The following is a 19,360-nucleotide window of genomic DNA, read 5'->3' as shown; positions in this document are numbered from 1 at the left end:
GCCTATGCAGGAGGTGGAGGGTCCTGAGAAATCCACAATGTCCCACAATTCCTCCGGTGTGCCCTCTCTTTAGCACCTCCACACGGGAAACCTCTGGCACATAGAGTTTCCCATTGTGCCACCACAAGCCCCCTTGTCCCTTTAAAGAGTCCTTGTTGCTCACCAGCCAGGAGCCTTTCTCGCCCGCTTTCATGCAGGCTTGCATCAGCTCCAGCTCTGCTTCCTTCCCCTGCTTCTCTGCTGGGGCTTGGATCATGCCTTTCACCACAGCTGGGTTGTAGGGACAGTCGCAGGGAGCATTGGTTAGGGCACTGGGATTTGTTTATTTGGCTTTATTTTGGGGGCTTGTTTCCTTTGGCATTATTATGGTTTTGTGAGCCACTCAGACTTGTGACACATAAGATGGGTGGCCGTACAAGTCTTTTAAATAAATAAATAAACTGGAGCCATGTGAGAAAGGCCTCCTAACCATGATGAAGTTATTCTAGTATGTAGGAAAATCAATGAACTCTGGTCTGGTAATTGGATCAAGTGCTCAAGAGCCATCAGCAGATCTTTTAAATAGCTGGGTGTGCTCAGGATCTAAAGTGTCAATATCAGCAATTTATACTGGTATCTTTCATGAATATTCAAACAATGTAATGAGTGACAATAGAAAGAATAAGCCCACATCCTCTTGTACTGAGTGTGAGATTTGCCCCGTTCGACAGAGAAACTCTCGTGACACGTGTGGTTCACAAAGAAGGTTTACTCATGCGTAACGTAGTAGTCACAAGCAAAGCCAGGACTGGCTTGGTACAATTGCATCACTTGTTATATTCCCCCCTTCCCGCGCTTTTTCCCGCCTCGTGATCGTGTTGCAGCTGTGGACTATTGGGCCCCCCAATGTCCCCCTTGATTGTTCATGATGGCAGGGTCGGTCAGAGTCCATTGTCCTTGATTGCCAGTCCCCCTCCGGCTGGGTTGGTCCCTCCCTGCTACGTGCAGACCCGCGGGTTCTGTGCTGCGTTGCAATCTTGTTTCGCTGCCCTGTGGCCCCGTTCCTTGCTTGCTCGCGCCGTTATCAGTTCATAGTTAAAAGCTTCCGCTGTGGTTTTCCTGTTTAGCTGGCCGCAGGTGGCTCGTTAATTAGCGGCGCTTTCGGTTCCTCTTTTCCCCACTAGCTACCGCCGGTGGATTCCGCGTGGTCTGGTTGCGAGCTTCCCTGCAGCCCCGTGCTTCCCTGAAGCCTCGTGCTGACCGAACCTGACACTGAGGATATTCTGGGGGGGGGGGGGGGGGCATACAGCATATTTGGTTTTGAGCAATTCAATCATTTAGAAACAAATGGGTTTGTGATTGTGGTGTGCAGATCCTATGGTGACTTACTGCCTAACATAAAAGTTGTTGACATGACAAGTTGTTTGGATAAGCTGCTCGATAATGCTAGGAGGAGGCAACAATCAGGGTCCAATAACTCAATTCAAGTAAGTTGTAAAGGATACACATTGAGGAAATATCCCCAACTTCACATATACACTGACAAGGTCTGAGCTGTCTGTAACTAACAAACAAACAAAAAAGATATTAGGCTGTAAGGGAATAACACAGTGAAGATGTGAATTCAATGTGTGGCAGCTGTGAAAAAGGCCAGTTGTGCTAGGGAACATTAAGAAAAGAACTTAAAATGATAATGTCAAAATATTGTAATGCCCTTATTCAAATCTGTGGAATGTCTTCATTTAGAATTCTGTGTACAGTTCTGGTCATTGCTTTTGAAAAATGATTAATAACGGTGCAAAAAAAGGTAGAAGTGAGTAATCAAAATGATCCAGAGGCTCAAACATTGTTTATCAGAAAAGGCTAGAATGTCTGTCTAAGGTGACAGATGACTTTAGACAACAGCCACCCAGAGTCACCCGTTGGGGGAGATGGGTGGCTTACTTACTTACTTACTTACTAAATAAATAAATAGCTTAGTTCACACATTGCAGTAGGCCAAAATCAAGTAAACTGCTTCATTTATTTAGAAAATGTATATGCTTGCCAGTCCCTTAATGACCCCATACAAATTACAAGGTACAATAAAAACATCCATAAAGTCACATTAAAACTTAACAGATATAAAATGCAAAATAAGCTGAAGTAGTAACATTCACAGAATTAGAAGTTTTGAGCCTGAAGTATGGAAAAGGTTTTTCTTAATTTCAGTGGCAATACATCATACTATTGATCTTGTCATAGAAAAAGCAGAAATGGTTGTTGATGCCAAACACATCTGTGGCAGGACTCATAATGGTGCTGACCATTGTAAACCTGCTGAATTTGGTTCAAAGAGCAACCAACAAGCTGTGCAACTGTATCAGAATAGGGGTAATGTGGGATCTCAAAGAAGCTTCACACACCATTCTGAGGCAGTTGAAAATTTTGACTATTTGCCAGGCTGTTCCATAAAGATCCTATTGCAATTGTCCAACTTTAGGGTTACCTGCAAATAAGTCACTGAAGTCAGGTCCATCTCCTTTAGGTAGGGATGAATTTGCTTTGTTAGCGGTTGCTTTGTCAGCGGCAAATCTCACTTTGCCAACATTATGTAGATATCCAGTCTCATCTAGGAGAACTCCCCTGGCAACTGTACCCAGAACATGTCTACCTAAAGAAACCTAACTCTTGGGCTTCAGATCAGTAACAACATCTTGACTGGTTTCAGTTTCAGCTTATTCTTCCATGTTCAGTCCTTCCACATTCAGGCCTAAAGCTATATAATAACCAGGAAATATCAAATCCCAAGCTCACAGGAAAGGAGATTTAAACTGAATGTCATCAGAATATTGATGACTAGCTCCAAAGGTGCAAATGATCTTTCCCAGTGGCTTCGTAGTGACATTAAATAATATGGGAGGCAAGATGAAATCAGAATCTTTATTGTGATCAGTGACCAGTCCAGCAACATGAAATATTGCTAGACTCCTCAGAATAATTCCCAAGAAGTCAAGCAGAAACCTCCTGCTACTACCTTGTAACACAGAGAAAGAACGGAACAACCAGAATGCAAGTCCAACTCCCCCACCTCCCCCACCAACAGAATAGCATTCCCTTATGTGTGTCCCAGTACAGAATTTCCATCTGGGTGATTGTGTCCATCTGCATGCCAAATTCAGGTCTAAATCAAGACAGGAAAGGATTAAGACAATTTGAGAGTTCCTCAAACTGCAGCCCCAGCTTGGCTAAATACAGAACACTGGACCATGGCCGATAGTTGATAACACCATCATCTCCTTTAGGTCAGCATTCTTTTTGAAGAATCTGTAGGACAAAGTACTTAGAGGCACTTACAAGGCAATCTGGGCAAGGATCCAATATAAAAGCAGTGATGTGAACAGATCTAAGAACCTTATCCACTTCCTCAAGGAATTTGCAAACAGATTCAGAGATATATTAGTACTAGTATTGCACTAGATAACTTTGGTATGGCATCACTCAAAGTAGCAACAAGCAAGCCTAGCAAATTCTGGGTGGTCTTGACCATACTACTCAAAATAAAGCCCAAACAATATCCAGATATCATACAGACCCACTGAAGGATGGGTCATCTCTTTGACAGCCCCAGAAAGCTCCTTTGGATGGCTCTTTTTGGATGCAACTAGGGAGAAAATCTATTGCTTCTTCTCTTCCCCAACTATTGTGGTCTAGGTCTTATGATGAATTTGCCTCCAGTCTGATACCATAGTTACGCAAGCTAACTTGTGCTCACATTTCATCACTCACAACTGATCAACATACAATAGAATGCTACAGGCTCCAGCATAAGACAAGAGATGCTTAAGAGTACATTACTGAGTGCCCAGGAAATAGTTATTCTATATCTCAACCAGGCTTAATTAAGAATAAGATTAAGATGGTTGGCCAGATTTGAGAAAACCTCCTCCAGACTGTCTGGAGCAGAGCAAGACCATTAACTTCCAGATGGTGGATCAACTTAATCTAGTCCCTGCCCCTGTGGAGAGAAGCATGCTGCAACAATCCAAACCTCATGGTCCATGGAAAATGTAATCAATTCTGGATCCTTGGTTTACATCAGCCACCATTTCTGGAAATTTGGATGTACAACTATGGCAAACTTAAATAAAAGTTTCCATTACAAGAAACCCTAAACACTCTGTTTCCAGTTTATACAATAGGGTAAGCACAAAGCTTGGTTAAAGTATAGCACTGCCTGACTGCCATGCTCCTCTCTTCTCAAAGTGGCTTTCCTGTCAAATAAGCAACTAATCAGGGCTACATTCTTCAACTCAAACCATATTACCTATAGTTATATGGAAATTGAAAGAATTATAAGTTTATTATCATATATACTAACTAGAAACCCTTCAGATGAACTTTTTAACATCTTGGACTTTACAATAACAGACAAGCATCTTAAAAAATATCACATAATCAAATCAAGCTACCCTCTGTAATAACCAATTTATGTCAAAATAGGTTATACAATGCAATCACCTACAGTTAAATGTGATGGCAAATTTAAAAAATAGAAGCACATTGATCTATAACCAAAAAGCTATAAATACTTTTATATACTACTTTTACACAAATGACAAAACCAAATTTTAGAACTTTGAATAGATCACATGGAAGGCAAAAGTAGTGTCAATTTCTTGCCATTAATAAAAAAATTTAGTGCCATCATATTTTTAAAGAAAATTAGCACTCATCATTCATTCTTTATTTCACAACTTAGTGGTGGTATGTAATATTGCAAAAGTATGGTCTCAGCCACCTCAATTGTTTTTGCTCATAAATTTATAATATGAAAAACAGCATTCCTTTTGATCTTCATAATTATGTTGCCGGAATCTGTGGGAGTCCAAATTCATCCACCAGTACCCCATCCTGTGACAATGAAAATACATAATTTATTGATAACTGTTGCTTTGTCCCCAAAATATGAAAACACATTAAATAGAGTTAAATGAAAATTACAATAATCTTATTTTAAATCCTGAACTATCTGCCCCAGAAAACAGAGAAGTATTGTATCCACATACAGGTAGTCCTTGACTTACGACCACAATAGGGACCTGAAAATTCATCATTAAGCAGTGCAGTCATTAAGTGAGGCATCACGTGACTGCATCCAATTTTACATTTTTTGCAACAGTTGTTAAACAAATTATGTGGTTGTTAACTGAATCATGCAGTTGTTAAGTGAATGACACAATTCCCCACTGATTTTGTTTGTCAGAAGCCAGCTGGGAAAGTCACAAATGGTGATTACGTGACCCCGGGACACTGCAACTGTCATAAATACATGCCAGTTGCCAAGTGCCCGAATTTTGATCACATGACCGTGGGGACATTGCAACAGTTGTAAGTGCAAGGACCGGTCATAAGTCACTTTTTTCAGCACTGTCGTAACTTTGGTCACTACACGAATGGTTGTAAGTCAAGGATTACCTGTATGTCAAGTCATTTATTCATAAGTATTGATCACTTTCATCAAAAAGAGCTTATAAAAATTAAATATTTAACTGTGATATTACTATTGTTTTACAAAGTTATTGGAACACGATATTTGGTAAGCTAACAATACAAATAGATATATTTATAATATAGCCCAAAGTAGCATACGAGATTTCAGTTGACTTTCCTTTGAAAAAGGAAGTCAGCCAATTCATGACCTGGGAGTTATTCTGTATATATTGTAGGGATGTTTAACATGTTTCAGTCCTCAAATGGTTGTTGTGAGTGTTCCAGGTCTGGAGTGAAATACATATGATTTGAGAGTTCTGGTATGAAGGCAGAGCAAAACATATTCTGACCTTAAAATAAAACCTGGCCATTTTGGAACTGTGATGGGGCTGTGATTAAAAAAAAGCACCCAATCACAAGTTACAAACTGCTTCCAATACAGCAGCAGGACTGTTATTCTTTTAAATGGATAGTGGTGATGTGGGAGTTCAGATGAACACAGCAGATAAGCATATGCTGATAACTGCAGACCTATCAACCTGCCTGGTAAATTACTAGTTTTAAAAAACTGTTGTGGAAAAATTAAGATTTCATGTGGTTGGGTCAGTGTACTGCATGTACAATGTAAGATTTTTTACGGCACATATACAAGGAATGTGTTTGTTTGCATGTCTGTGTGTAAATACTACTGTTCTTCACACAGAAGTGCTGACACTAAGTTTCAGAGTCCATTAAAGAACGCAAAGATGGCAGTGCTTGGGGCTGGTTTGCTGAGTTCTAGTATATGTAGTTCTGTGCATGTTCTCGTCTTGCTGTTGGAATGCTAATTAATCAGTTCAGAAGGACATACTAGCCCACCTATGCTCAAGAATAAACAGCAAAACAAGGAAACTGAAAAAAAATGTCAAATTTATTGCTTGATTTTGCTAAGTAGGTGTAGTTGCAGTGTCTGCAGAAAAATTGACCAAAGAGATAATTTCTTTATGTTTTGATTTTTTAAAAAGTTCCATAGTAATGGAAGGAAGTACAATTGGTGCCTGGCTACCTTCTTTAGCTTCAGATGGTAAAATGCACAAATTGAAAGGCATGTTAAAAAGATCAGTTCTCTTTGTCCTACAATCTGTTAAATACTGCATCTGGTTTACTGAAAGAAGCTGAAAAAACGTCTGTATGTTCTTTCTGTTGAGAAGGGGAAAGAGCACTCTAATCTAAACAAAAATATTTTTCAGTACTGTAGTAGAGTGGAGCTGTTCTCATTATTCCTGATAGGGGGTCATTTTAATGTTTTCAAAATCATTCCTTCAACCAAATTTTCTGCAATTTGGGTAGTAGGTAGCACTCAGAATATACTACTAGCCACTCACTCCAGGGATGTAAAAACAACAGAGCAGCAGTTGGTCCCAAATTCCATGTGGCTATGATTCTCAAAATATTTTAGTTTCGTTCTTTATGATGGAAAATAGCTAACAGCAAGGGTTTTATTCTATACGCAAAACGAAGCACATCAATAGCAATATTGCTATTAACCTTGGTCAAATAAGCAGCAAGCTGCTTATTCAAGCAATGAACTGGCTTCCAATAGGTTTCTGGGTGTGATTCAATGTGCTGGTTATCTCCTTCAAAGCCCTACATGGCATAGGGCCGGGTTACTTAAGGAACCATCTTTTCCCAAAATCATTTGCCCATCCCACACCCTCCAACAGGGAGGGCTGCTCCAGGTTCCTTCTTTTGTCATCTTATGGGATCTAGTACATGTGCCTTTTCTGTGGTTGCCCTTGTTCTCTGGAACAATCTGACAGGCCCCAACTCTTCTCACCTTTAGACAAGCCATAAAGATCTGGCTCTTCCCTTAGGCATTAGAGGCCAATTGAATGAGAGCCCCTTTTGGTTGTTCTGTTATGTTGCTTGGTCACCATTTTATATTTCATATTTATATATTATATATCTTTAATGTATATGGTTTGTTTTTGTTTTGGATATTGTTTGTTTTTTTATGCTGTACACCACCCAGAGTCACACTGTTTGAGTTGGGCAGCCTTACAAATCTAAACTTAAAAAATTAAAATAAAAAAAAATTATAAGGTACTTAGATGTTGTACATTACACTATGACATCCATGCACCCATTTGTTGTATTTTAAATCATGGTTTATATATTAGAATTATGTGAACTTGGTCATTTTGCCTTAGTCAATGAACTATGGTTACACCAATTGTTATATTTGATTTGAACTTAAGAAAACAAACCCCATTAAAGTGTTTGTAACATCTTAATCCATCATGCACAGCTTCTCAAATTATCACAGCAGTAAACAGATCAACAGTGAGATGAAAATGAAAACAGATGCCTACTTCCAATATGCCCATTGTTTGTTTGTTGCTTAAAGGATAGGCAATTAAAAAAAACCCTAACATTGGTGAACATTCCTCTCTAAATGTGTGGCACCTTCTATGTGGTGTCTGGTGGTGGGAGGTGAGGGAGTGAACAGAGACTCACTTTGTTTTTTGCCTCAGTTGGCATGCCCTCTGGAACTGATGGAACAGTTGCAGCTTCATCAAGATAGGAACTGTCTTCGTCAGCTAGAAGTTCATCACCCAGTGCTTCTAGTTCTAAAATTATGTTGAGGACAGGAAATGTCTGATTACTGACTGAAATTTAGAAATTTAACAAGTGAACTTGTTATATCTGATTTATACAAACAATGCAGCAATTAAAAGCCCTAACATTTCTGGAAAGCTAATTTAGTGCATTTATATATGGCTTTTACAAAAATACTTCCTTCCTTCTTGCAGACAAGCCTTTTATGAAACAGTATACTATTGTGTAGGTTGGTTACCTAGCTTCAAGACTGCAGCAGGAGATCCTCAGTGAAACGTAAGGCTGCATGCTGTATATGGTGATACTTTTTTTTGGTCTTTTCTTGGTTTCTTTTTATTTGTTTGCTGGCAAATGGCCTTAATAAATTGAAACTGAAGTGAATACAGAAATACTTATATCTGCTGCATTATTGACTCCCACATAAAAGTATATTTATACTTTCTGCTGTTTGCTTATAACCAAGGCTATACTGTATAAACTGAACTAAATTATCTATCCTGAACTCATCAAGTCCTGGCTCTACAACAATACCAGAATTTACTGGTAACTCACCTGCCTCCAAGTCATCTTCATCTATCTCTGGGGTTCCATAACTACGACCCAATGCTTCCTGAATTTCACTAGCGTCTTCCATCATATCTTCCAACTGGTCTTGCAAGTCCTAGATTATAAAATACACATCCATCACAGTAGAGGAGAATTGTAATTGGTCTTCTGTCTTTTGTCAGGACAGAAGAGACTTATTTGCCTGAAATTGACAAAATCTTTCTGCATTCTCTATTAATTCACTCAATTGGTAAACAATTCACATTTGTACTGAAATAAGATTTATTCATACTACCATTGGATTTGAGCAATGTACTATACCATTATTTAACCATTGTTTGTTGAACATGAGAACCAGGATATAGACTAGACTTGTTGAAATCAGTGAAATTAAACTAAAATTTCATGTCCACTGATTTTATATTTTAAGTCTTGATCCAGCTGTTCTATGTTCTCATTCTTTTCATGCTTTAAACTATAATACAGTAGGAAAGTTATTTGAGTGAAACTGGGCAGAAACTGGTCCAAGTCCATTCTTAGCCATAGAAACTCATGAAAATTACTTGCTTTCACCCCAAACTACTTCACAGGGTTGTTGTGGGAAAACTGGAGGAGGGAGTACTATGTACTTCACCTTGAACTCCTGAAGAAAAGGTGGGATATAAATCTAATAAAGGCAGTCTGGCTTATACAAAAAACCAAATATATATATTATTTATTCCAGGCCAGAAAAGAGGACTGTATGGTTTTAAGTAATTCTATAGCTTTTTTAAAAAACAACACTAAAACTCACCTCAATTTGATCAATTTTTACTTGCTTGTAAGCTTTTTTCATTTCCTTCACTCCTAGCTTCATAGCATCAACCTAGAAAAGTTGCCAGATAAAATACTTAGACCCATTAATACATATATAATATATAAATCAAAATTGAAATGAAATGCAAATTTACCGTTGTTTTCGTATCTTTTAGGGACTGGATAGTATAGTTGGCTTGTTCCATATTGAAAGACTGCTGGGCAAGATTATCCCGTTGGTTTTCATACCTGTATTCATAAGACAGACATTTTAGAACACAAACTGGTGCAATTGCAGTACTATCTGTCTTTCATAAATACTGCAAATCCAACAGTGCAAATTTGAGGCCGAGTCCCCAAATGTAGGACTTGAATGAAAACTTAGCATGTCATTTACTAATTGAGTTCCTGTAGTAAATCAAATCAAATCTTTATTATGGTCATAGACCAGCATAAGTTCCTGTAGTAAATATAACTGGCTTCCAATGATTCCAAAACAAAATCTCCCTTGAGCCAAGGTCAATTCCTGATGACTGTATGGTTTTTTTGGGAATAATAAAGTTCAACCTATAATCCAAGATTCCCTAGTAGATTTCCATCCAAGTATCAACCAGGTCCAACTTAGCTTTCTGAGATCAGCCATAGTCAGCAAGGTACTACCATATTTTAATTCTGCATCTACTCAGTCTGATGAATAAAGAAAAGTTAAGTTTCAATTTAAATAAATATTGTTCAGCTTTTTATGTTAAGCTGCCCTGTTTATGCCAGATCAAAATTTCTTTTAACTATGAAACCAATTTAATTGCAGAGTTTGTGGACAGTCTGGAGGCTGTATGGGTCTGGATGGGGAGGAACTGTCTCCGACTCAATCCTGCCAAGTGGCCGTGGATGTTTGAACCACCCAGATCTGGAGATATTCCATCTTTGACCTTGGATGAGGTTGCATTTCCCCTTCAAGGCTGATACACAATCTGGGAGTCTTTCTGAACTTATAGCTTCTGCTTGAAGAATATAGCTGTGGCTAAGAAGGCCTTTGCATAACTCCATCTGGTGTACCAGTTGCACTCTTTCCTAGATCAGGGGGTCCTTCAGACAGTCACTCACACTCTGGTCACCTTGTGGCTTGACTGCAATGCTCTCTACATGGGGCTGCCCTTGAAGACCACCGGGAAGGTTCGATTGGTCCAGAATGTGGTGGTGTGAGAAGTAATGGACATGTCTTGGTATGCCCATATAACACCTCTGCTTTGCGAGCTGTATTGGTTGCCAATTTGTTTCCAGATGTGGCCTAAATGGCATAGGGCCTAGTTCCTTGAGGGACAACTTGTCTCCCATAACATCTGCCTGGCCGATTCAATCCTGCAGGGTTGGCATGCTCTGGGTTCCTTCAATTAAACAATGTCATTTCTCAGGACCCCAGAAGCATGCCTTCTCTGTAGCAGTGCTTGCCCTCTGGAATGAGGTTCCCCCCTAGATCCAGATGGCCCCCACTCTGTTGTTTAGAAGAGCCATGAAGACCTGGCCCTTCACCCAGGCCTTCAGTGAGGGAGAGTGAGATCCTTTACTTCATCTCACCTGCCATCTTTTTCTCTTTATTTTTTCAATGTTTTAATTGTAATTTCTTTAATTGTTGTGAGTTGCCCAGAGTTGTTGAGAGTCAGGCAACATACAAGTTTAATTAATTTATTATTATTTGCACAATAATCAATAGCTCAGTAATAAATACAGAATTCTCAGAGTATACAGATATCACATATATCCCACCTCCTAGGAATTCTGTGGGTTGATCCCAAATTTAAAGTTATATTTGATTTTAACATATTATCCTGGTCTAGGGGAACACAAGGGCTAGTGGTAACAGATGTTGCTGAGAGAGCAATATCAAAAGAGTCACGCTCCCTATTGTGTCTTCCTGCCACTAAATAATTTATCAGGGAGGACTTTGGCTCATCCTAAGTCTAAACCAGACTTGAAGCAAACTGAAAAATGTTAAGATAATTAGTGTGACTGCACTGACATCACAGCTGAATCAGTATATGCTACCCAGGAATGGGTTTTTGAGTAGTCCAGTTCTTTAGGCTGACAAGTTATTTAAATCAACTTTTCCCAACTCAGAACACCACTAACATTGCAGATGATGTAGTACTAACCATCATGCAACCATAGAATGCTATCAGACAGCTAATAAAAATAATGACTTTGCTAAATTCTCAGGATACAAACTCAGTGAAAATAAAACAAAGGTAATAACAAGATATTTAACCCCCAAAGATGTCTACTTTGTGAAAAAAAGAATCTGGTTGTGAGATAACAAAAATCCAGTGAAATACTTGGGACTTTAATAAAGGTTTATTTTAGAATAATTACAATAAATTATGGAAAAGAATAAAAAAAATGAAACATGGAAAAACCTAAAACTTTCTTGGCAAGTAAAAATGAAGATACTACCCAAGTTGAACTTTTCATTTCAAATAGCACCAATTCCAGTCTTAGACAAAACCTTGCAGGACTGGCAAAGAACAGTAAACAGATTTATACAGAGTGGGGAAAAAGAGCAAAATTTAAAATTTTGCAAGATTCAAAAGAAAAAATGGAGTTGCATTTCCTAACCTTAAATTATGTTATTGTGCTGGCTATTTATCAAGGATAACAGAATGGATAAAATCCCCAAATAGTAAAATATCAATCATGGACTTCATAGGTGCTTATCGTATAAGAAAACAAAAGAAAAAAATAATTTGAAAAGACATATAAGAATTACAAGACAAAGTTTGATACAAAAATATGGAATCTTTTAAAAACAAGAATAAGTCTGGTAACTTCATCATTAGCTTCACCATCAAATGCTTTTTACTCTAGGGACAACTATAGTAAGAAAGATTTAACTACATATGTTGATATGGTATATCCAGATTCAGGAAACAGTGTAAAACCCAGCAAGAACTGCTTAATGAAGGTAGGAATTTACTGTGGCTGATGTACTTACAAATTGCTGGAATAATAAAAAGTGATCTCAAGAAAGAAGGAGGGACTTTGAGAGAGATGACAGAATTTGAATCACTTATTGTTACTGAAATATGATCTGGAGATGGAACAAACCAAAAATTGTATGACAAAGTGGATGCAAAACTTCATAGAAATAATCATAGTACATCAAGGGACAAGCTATGGAAAAATTCAATAAAATTTACTCCAAGTTATAATCTAAGAAAAAAATTGGGATAAAATGTTTTAGAGATGGTATATAACTCTATCAATAATTACCAACATAGACAAATCATACATGTTGTAAATGCCATAACAAAGAAGGAACATTTTATCGTATGTGGTGGTTATGTAAAAAAAAACCCCCAAAAGCATTGGAAAGAAATACATCCAAATATTCAGAAAATCCTCAAATATTCTTATTAGGTATAACTAGATGACCTGTGACCCGCTGGGTCATTGTTTCAGAGATATTTCCTTACTTAAAGACGGGTACCCAAAAAAGCATTGGGAGGAGTGACTTCCAACTTGCTGCTAGCTTCCCCATTGACTTTGCTTGTGGGAAGCTGGCAGGGAGTATCAGAAATCCTTCCTTCCTTCCTCCCTCCCTCCCTCCCTATAATAGGCTTGCACCATTTGCCCTCATCTCACGACTCTCAAGAGAGCCCCAGTGAAGCTGCCTCCTCCTCCTCCTTGGCTGACCTGCTGAACTCCCTGTCACTTTGATGGGAGGAAGTGGAACAAAGGGAGCCGCAGACTGTGAAGAAAAGTGCATCCCAATTCCCCATTCCGGTGTGTCCCCAAGGGCCCCCTCCCTCGAGGGAAAAGGGCTCACCCATCGTCCACCAGTGCCCCCCTCAGCCAGTCCTACCTCACCAGCAGGCATCCAAGTCGTTCCCTCATTGTTCCCTCAGTGCCCATGGCTGTTAAGAGATTTCAAATTTCTGCCTTATTTCCAAAGCAGCCAATCACTACTTGCCCATCAGGACTTGCCGACAGCTGACTGGACGTAGGGGACAGAGGGAGGTGGGAAAGAGGTTGGAGATACGCACATGATGATCACATGACCTGGGCTGACCGCAGTGGCGCAGCAGTGCAGAAGTGGCCACAAATTTCCCAAATTTCAATCCTATGGGAGTAATGGGTCCTGGATTTTGGACACATTATAAGTTAGCCCATTTGAGGCACTTTGGTTCAAAAATTGTTGCCCTATGACACACCTTTTTGCCCAGCTGAAGGTTACAGACCCGAGAGTTTTAATAGTATATAGATTCCAGTAAACATAAATGAAAAATATCACAATTTACTAAGATATATTCTGACAGCTGCAAGAACAAATTTGACACATTAGAAAAGAAGAACTTTCCTGGCAACATATTACACAGCAGGGAAAATTTAGATGTGATAAAAAATAAGAGCGCTAACATTAGCATATTTATTTTTATTTTATTATTAGATTCTTATCCTGCCATTTATTTATATACAGTATATAAATAAATGTGAGGTGGGTTGGTTGGGCTGAGAGAGAGTGACTGGACCAAAGTCACCCAGCCAGCTTTCATGGGAAAGAACTTACAATCTCCTGCTTTCTAGGTGAGCTCCTTAACCACTACACCAAATAGCTGCCAAATTGCACACAAGTGATTCTGGGTGGTTTACAAGATTAAATGTTAATGCCCTCGTTACATTATGCCTTCTATAAGGATGCATGTTTTATAACTCCCAATTTGATGAAGTACCTAGACAATTCTGACTTAATTTACGTTACTGTCTGTAAAATTTGTCATGACCTGATTGCCTAAATGGTGTAGCTATCATTTTATGTTTGTGTTTTATTTCATTTATTTAGTTAACCTGCAGAAAGAATTCTGGTCATTGACTGCAATAAAGAATCAAGAATTTGGTAGCGCCTTTTCCCACTAACAATCAGAAAAAGTGCTACTAGATTCTTGACTTTTTGCCACCATAGGCTCTCCTCCTCCAACGTAATAAAGAACTATACTATCCTATTCCTTCCAATCTGTTCTAGAAAGTAAGTTCCTTCTCTTTCCATCCTAATAACCTCACTTTCTTCTTCTTTCTCTGCCATAAAACAATGAAATGGACTGCAGTTGGGAAATTAGGATTAGAGGCACCCAAGATGCAATATGCAATGCAAAATGAGTGACAAGACCCATCTTATTTCCAAGTTCACTACAAAAGAATGGCTGAGTAGCAGCGTAGTTAAAAACATAACATTGAGGACTCATCTTCCCATCCCTTCAGATTTGGCACTCATTTGAACACAAAGGTTAAGAGAGTATGAAACTTACATTCGCTTCTGTTTTAACACTCTCAGGGCTTTCTGCTTTACCATGTTCTAAAGAAAAGGTAAAAGCAGATGTTAAACCCAATAAGGATTAATAGCTGAATAGAAACATTTAATGTATTATATACAAGATTCTTGCTATAATGCCTAGGACCAGTAAACACCAATAAGATGCTCTTTGATAAGATTAGCAGTCATCAACCAATTAAGCAAGCAACCTTTATTTAACCCTAAATTGTTTATTTAATTTTTCCTCATAGAGTTCATTTCCTCTTCTATTACCTCTTTATCCTGATAAAATACTTTCTGAAGAAGACACTAGATGCAATAAAAATGCACTACATACATGCAATACACTTTGCTCAATATGCGTTTTGCTTATTGCAATTTGTGACTTAATGAGTTCCATGAAGTTAGCCACTTTGGTTTAGAAGCAAAGCTATGGCTTAAGTATTTGGAAATATAGTGAACATGGATCCACACATATTAAGCCACAATATAATCTGAATGGCTTTGGCCTATCATATTCTGTGGACCCAGGCATTGTCAGTTGCAAACCTTGCTCTAAAGCTTCACTTTATGTATGAATTGTGCCTCATTCAGTTGTTAAAACAAACTTAACATGATGTATGAACCCAGTCAGAGCGTGTACCTGGTCCAAAACCAAATAAGTAAGGATTTTGAACCTGATCTCCCATGCTGAAGTCAAAGACTTTGCTCACTATGCTTACATGCCTCTTAGAGTTAAAATTCACATTGCATCTGTACATTAAGACCTGATGTTAAGAATATTGTATCATACATTTCACATTTACCATAAAATAAGTCCTGAGAAACAAAGGCAAGAGTTAGGCCAAGTTCCACTAAACTAAGAGTTATTAACTAGTCCAAAATGACATTTTATACTAAGTTATAAACTACAGTTTACACAATTCAATAACTAGGTTCTAGTAATTTGCTAAGGTAAAACCAGACCAACCTCATTAGGACTTAGTGTCTATGGCTCTGCTAGGATCTGAACACAAGATATGCAGCATATACATGATACCCACTCTAGATTCAAAATCATATAATACAAGCAGGACTTCTTTAGCTGCATCAATAATAATAGCATTTGCTGGGCAAAACTAATATGGCAAGGTGTGTAGATGTTTTAAAAAGTAACAGACAGGTGCTGGCACTCAGCAACTCCTTTTGGTCACTGATTTCAAGCCTTGCACAACCCTACTTCTCCCATCATTATATAGCCTTATTCATTTGTTTTCTTCTGAACTCTGGTACAGATCTGATACTGACATTTAGGAATCCTCCTAAAAACCAGGAGACTTAGTCATCATGTGACCAGACATAAATCACTTCACCATAAAACTGTATACACCTTACCTTTGCAGGCCCCTCCCTCATTTTCTTCATTTGATCTTTATATTTCACCAGTTCTGCATCAAGTCTAGAAATTTTCTTATCAATCGATTCTGCTCTGCTATCCACCTTTAGTAAGGAATAATGAATAAAGATCTTATTAACTGGCAGCAAAGACATTACCAGTCAAAGTAAAAAGAGAAAATATGCTACAGTATTTACCCAAATACTAAATACACAATCTTTAGCAAATTATCAGTTTTATCAAGAATAGCTATTCAGAAAAGGAATCGCCAAAGAAATAAAAAACTAGAGGCCTCTTGAGGGGCTAACTTTTTTAAAAAAGTAACCTGGGGGAGCTCTAGCTGCCTATATAAAGAAAAAGTAATAAGAAAAATGGTTTCTATATCAAAAGCACTTATTTGTAAGGGTGAGGGGAGAAACAAGGATTTTTTTTTTTTTACTATCTCTAGTAAAAAATTTTTTTTACTATCTCTAGTCAAAGAAGAATAACTGTTATATAATTGGTACATAAACATGTATAAACTTTAATTTGTAACCAAAATTCTAATTAAAACATTTAATCCCCAGTTATGCTGCTTAAGTAAGTCTTGGGTACACATAAGAGGAAAATAACAACTGGATCTGACACTCTTGAGATTTTTATTGTGTTCAGTTCCTCTATGTGCCCCTATCTTCACTTCTAAATACTAAAAAAGATCATTTTTATCCTGAGATTTTCTTCCATAATACATCCTAAGTTATGTTGGCTGGAATCCAAGAACTCATCAAAGGCATGGCCATATATTTATTGTCTCCACCCCATCCATTTTTTAAAAAATCCCCTTAGTTTTGAACTAGCTTGCCAGGTAGAATGAGGGTTGTTATTTAAAAAGCACAAACCTCCAACCATTATAAATAGGCAGAATTAATCACATAATTCTTTGGATTCTGGCTTCTGAATTGCTGCATTACAGTCTTTGATACAAAAGGAAAGTGGTAAAAATGATTAGCAGCCTAAACAGGGGTTCTTTGGTTTTATATAAACCCCAGCCACCACACCATGCAAAACACAGCATATTCTGAGAATTCAGCCAACTACAATTTATGCAACAAACCACAGTTAAGCAAACCATGGCTCGGAAGGCATGAATCAAATGACTGACTACATCCGAACACTTCAAGTCACGGCCAAGGGTTCATGAAACTGTGGTTTAGAATATCATGGCTACAATACAAGTTTAAAGTATGAACGAATGGGACATACTCAAGTCAGTGCTCAAACTACATTAGAAACACTTATTTGATGGGCTAACGACCAGCAAATATTGCCCCCGAGAGAGCAGCACACGAGTGGAAGGCATCTGCTGCCCTGTTAGCGACCACGTCTTCTCATTCAGCCTTAGATTATGTAGAACAACACAGCAAAGCTGCCAAAAGACTGCTCCATTGAAAGTTTCGTACAAAGAGATTCAGCCTTCCGACTAGATGCGGACGACGATTTTCTTAGCTAGAGAAGCCGGCGGTGACGGTCTTCCAGCCCTCGCTCTCTCCCTGTGCGGATACCCACCGTGCCAATACAGTCCGTCAGATTCGGAGGTGGCGCCTTAGGCTTCGATTTGCCGAATAAGCGATTCATCTTAGCAGCTAACCAGGGAAATACAGCCCAAAAAACTGGAAAACAAAGAGACACCTCAAAAGTTTCACTACCTCCTCAGACCCGGAAACTACCCACTGCGCCTGCTCATAGATCTCGCCCTTCTGATACGACAGCCAATCAACGGATGGTAGAGACTTCGAGTGACATTTGGGTTAAAGACCGGAAGATTGTAGGGAAAGGATGAATATAAGAAAGTTAAGCTCTTCCGGGTTCCTTTGAAAAGCACTGTGGAGAAGGGGAGTTTACTAGCAGAATGAGGATGTTGCTCGGAATACCGGCTAGATGTGTTTGCTCCGAAAAAGGGAAGAATAGAAATAAAGTATGGAATAACAGGGACGCAGCAAAAGTGTTTGGGATATTTGTTTATTGCCTTCATTTTACTTTCAAAACTTCTAGCAGGCAATGTACTCTGACAGATTGGACTGAGAGAGGGCTACGAGGTCTGGGCTCCAAACAACAACAGAACACGCAAAGAGATATCACTTTGCTGCTATCCAATGGTCGCCTGGATTATTAAGGAAACCATTTTACTGCGAGGTTCCCATTACACGCTTAAGAGCAAGCTTACAGTGAGTTTATACATTGTGCTAAGCTTGGTTTATTTAACAATGGTTGTCTAAATTTGCATAGCTTTTTGAAACAAGACACATAATGAATTAGTGCAATGAGTAAACCAGCTTTAACAATGGCTTATGGTTAATTATGGGTAAGGACAAAAGACTGATGACTGAGTGGCTTAGTTTGCTTTTAACAAACAATATAAAAGATAGGGAGCCAGATAAGCCTCTTATGTGAATGTGTTTCAGATTCTGGATTGCAACCATTTCTTGGTTTGCATAGTACGCTGGAACAGATTAACCAAATTTTACTCCAGCATGTATGAACCCAGTCTATGAGATTAGTTTATGGTTCCTTGTATCATGTAAGTTTAGAAGACTGAATATTCCATAATTAAGAAAAGTGTGGGTGCGTCACACAAACACAGCCAATAGGAAAGGCTTTGGTTGGATTCATACAATAAATAAATGATTTTTTATAAAACAATGACAGTGTTCACACATCACAGTGAATTATATGATTTGGGTTTTGCATAAGTTGTGTGATCCTGGCTTAAAAATAAAGAGTTAAGTACTGATAAAACTTTTGAAATAGAATTTCTACGTTCACACACTATAGGAATCACAAATATAGATTCAATACAAACACCTTCAGATGGTGAAAACAGATGACAAAGACAGAAGATACCATAGTCCCATTGATTACATTGAGCCAGTATTTTTTTTTCTGCACAGATGATATATAGGCCATTTTCATGTCAAGGTCAGCTACAAATTTTGGGTTGCAAGTGTGCATTTAATGCTATTTTTTCACTACCATGAGCAATTCTTTCACCAATGGTATCTTTACTGTGTTAAGAAAATGTGATCTTGCTGAGACAGAGTTCTCATATTATGTTTTACTTCATCAAGATTTTTTGATTAATCCATTGTTGGCTGGGTTCACACAAGATACTAGCTGAAAATCATGCTTTAAAAAACAATGACTAGGTTGTAGAGGTATGCAGTATTTGGATCCAAAATAGGAAAGGGTTCTTTGAATCCAGCATATGTATCCTCAACTCTTGCCCACTTTGGATCCAAATATTGCACATCTTTACT

At 38.3% G+C, this 19,360-nt stretch overlaps 1 protein-coding gene across 1 annotated transcript; it reads right to left on the bottom strand.

Moving 5' to 3' along the window:
* Nucleotides 1–1,983: 1,983 nt before the first annotated feature.
* On the bottom strand, nucleotides 1,984–17,792 carry CHMP5 (charged multivesicular body protein 5). Its single transcript, XM_007441577.4, has 8 exons — nucleotides 17,613–17,792; nucleotides 16,067–16,171; nucleotides 14,688–14,734; nucleotides 9,546–9,639; nucleotides 9,389–9,460; nucleotides 8,602–8,710; nucleotides 7,948–8,060; nucleotides 1,984–4,872 (listed from the first exon to the last, which is right to left on the bottom strand). Exons 1-8 carry the CDS (start codon nucleotides 17,679–17,681, stop codon nucleotides 4,822–4,824), a joined length of 660 nt encoding a protein of 219 aa, XP_007441639.1. The 5' UTR covers nucleotides 17,682–17,792; the 3' UTR covers nucleotides 1,984–4,821.
* Nucleotides 17,793–19,360: the final 1,568 nt, after the last annotated feature.

The sequence above is a fragment of the Python bivittatus genome, unplaced genomic scaffold (genome assembly GCF_059951505.1).
Source record: "Python bivittatus isolate LINGU-HERP-01145 unplaced genomic scaffold, Pbiv_v1 ctg000000_np1212, whole genome shotgun sequence".
Classification (NCBI taxonomy): domain Eukaryota; kingdom Metazoa; phylum Chordata; class Lepidosauria; order Squamata; family Pythonidae; genus Python; species Python bivittatus.
This window is presented reverse-complemented; position numbering and strand designations above follow the sequence as displayed.

Bases quoted from the DNA above. Each gene is read 5' to 3' on its own strand.
- CHMP5 (XM_007441577.4), bottom strand. From the start codon at position 17,681: ATGAATCGCTTATTCGGCAAATCGAAGCCTAAGGCGCCACCTCCGAAT. The intron at 9,640-14,687 runs GTAAGTTTCATA...TTATGAATACAG, and splicing joins GTGTTAAAACAGAAGCGAAT to GTATGAAAACCAACGGGATA. The intron at 8,711-9,388 runs GTGAGTTTTAGT...TTTATAATCTAG, and splicing joins TAAAAATTGATCAAATTGAG to GACTTGCAAGACCAGTTGGA.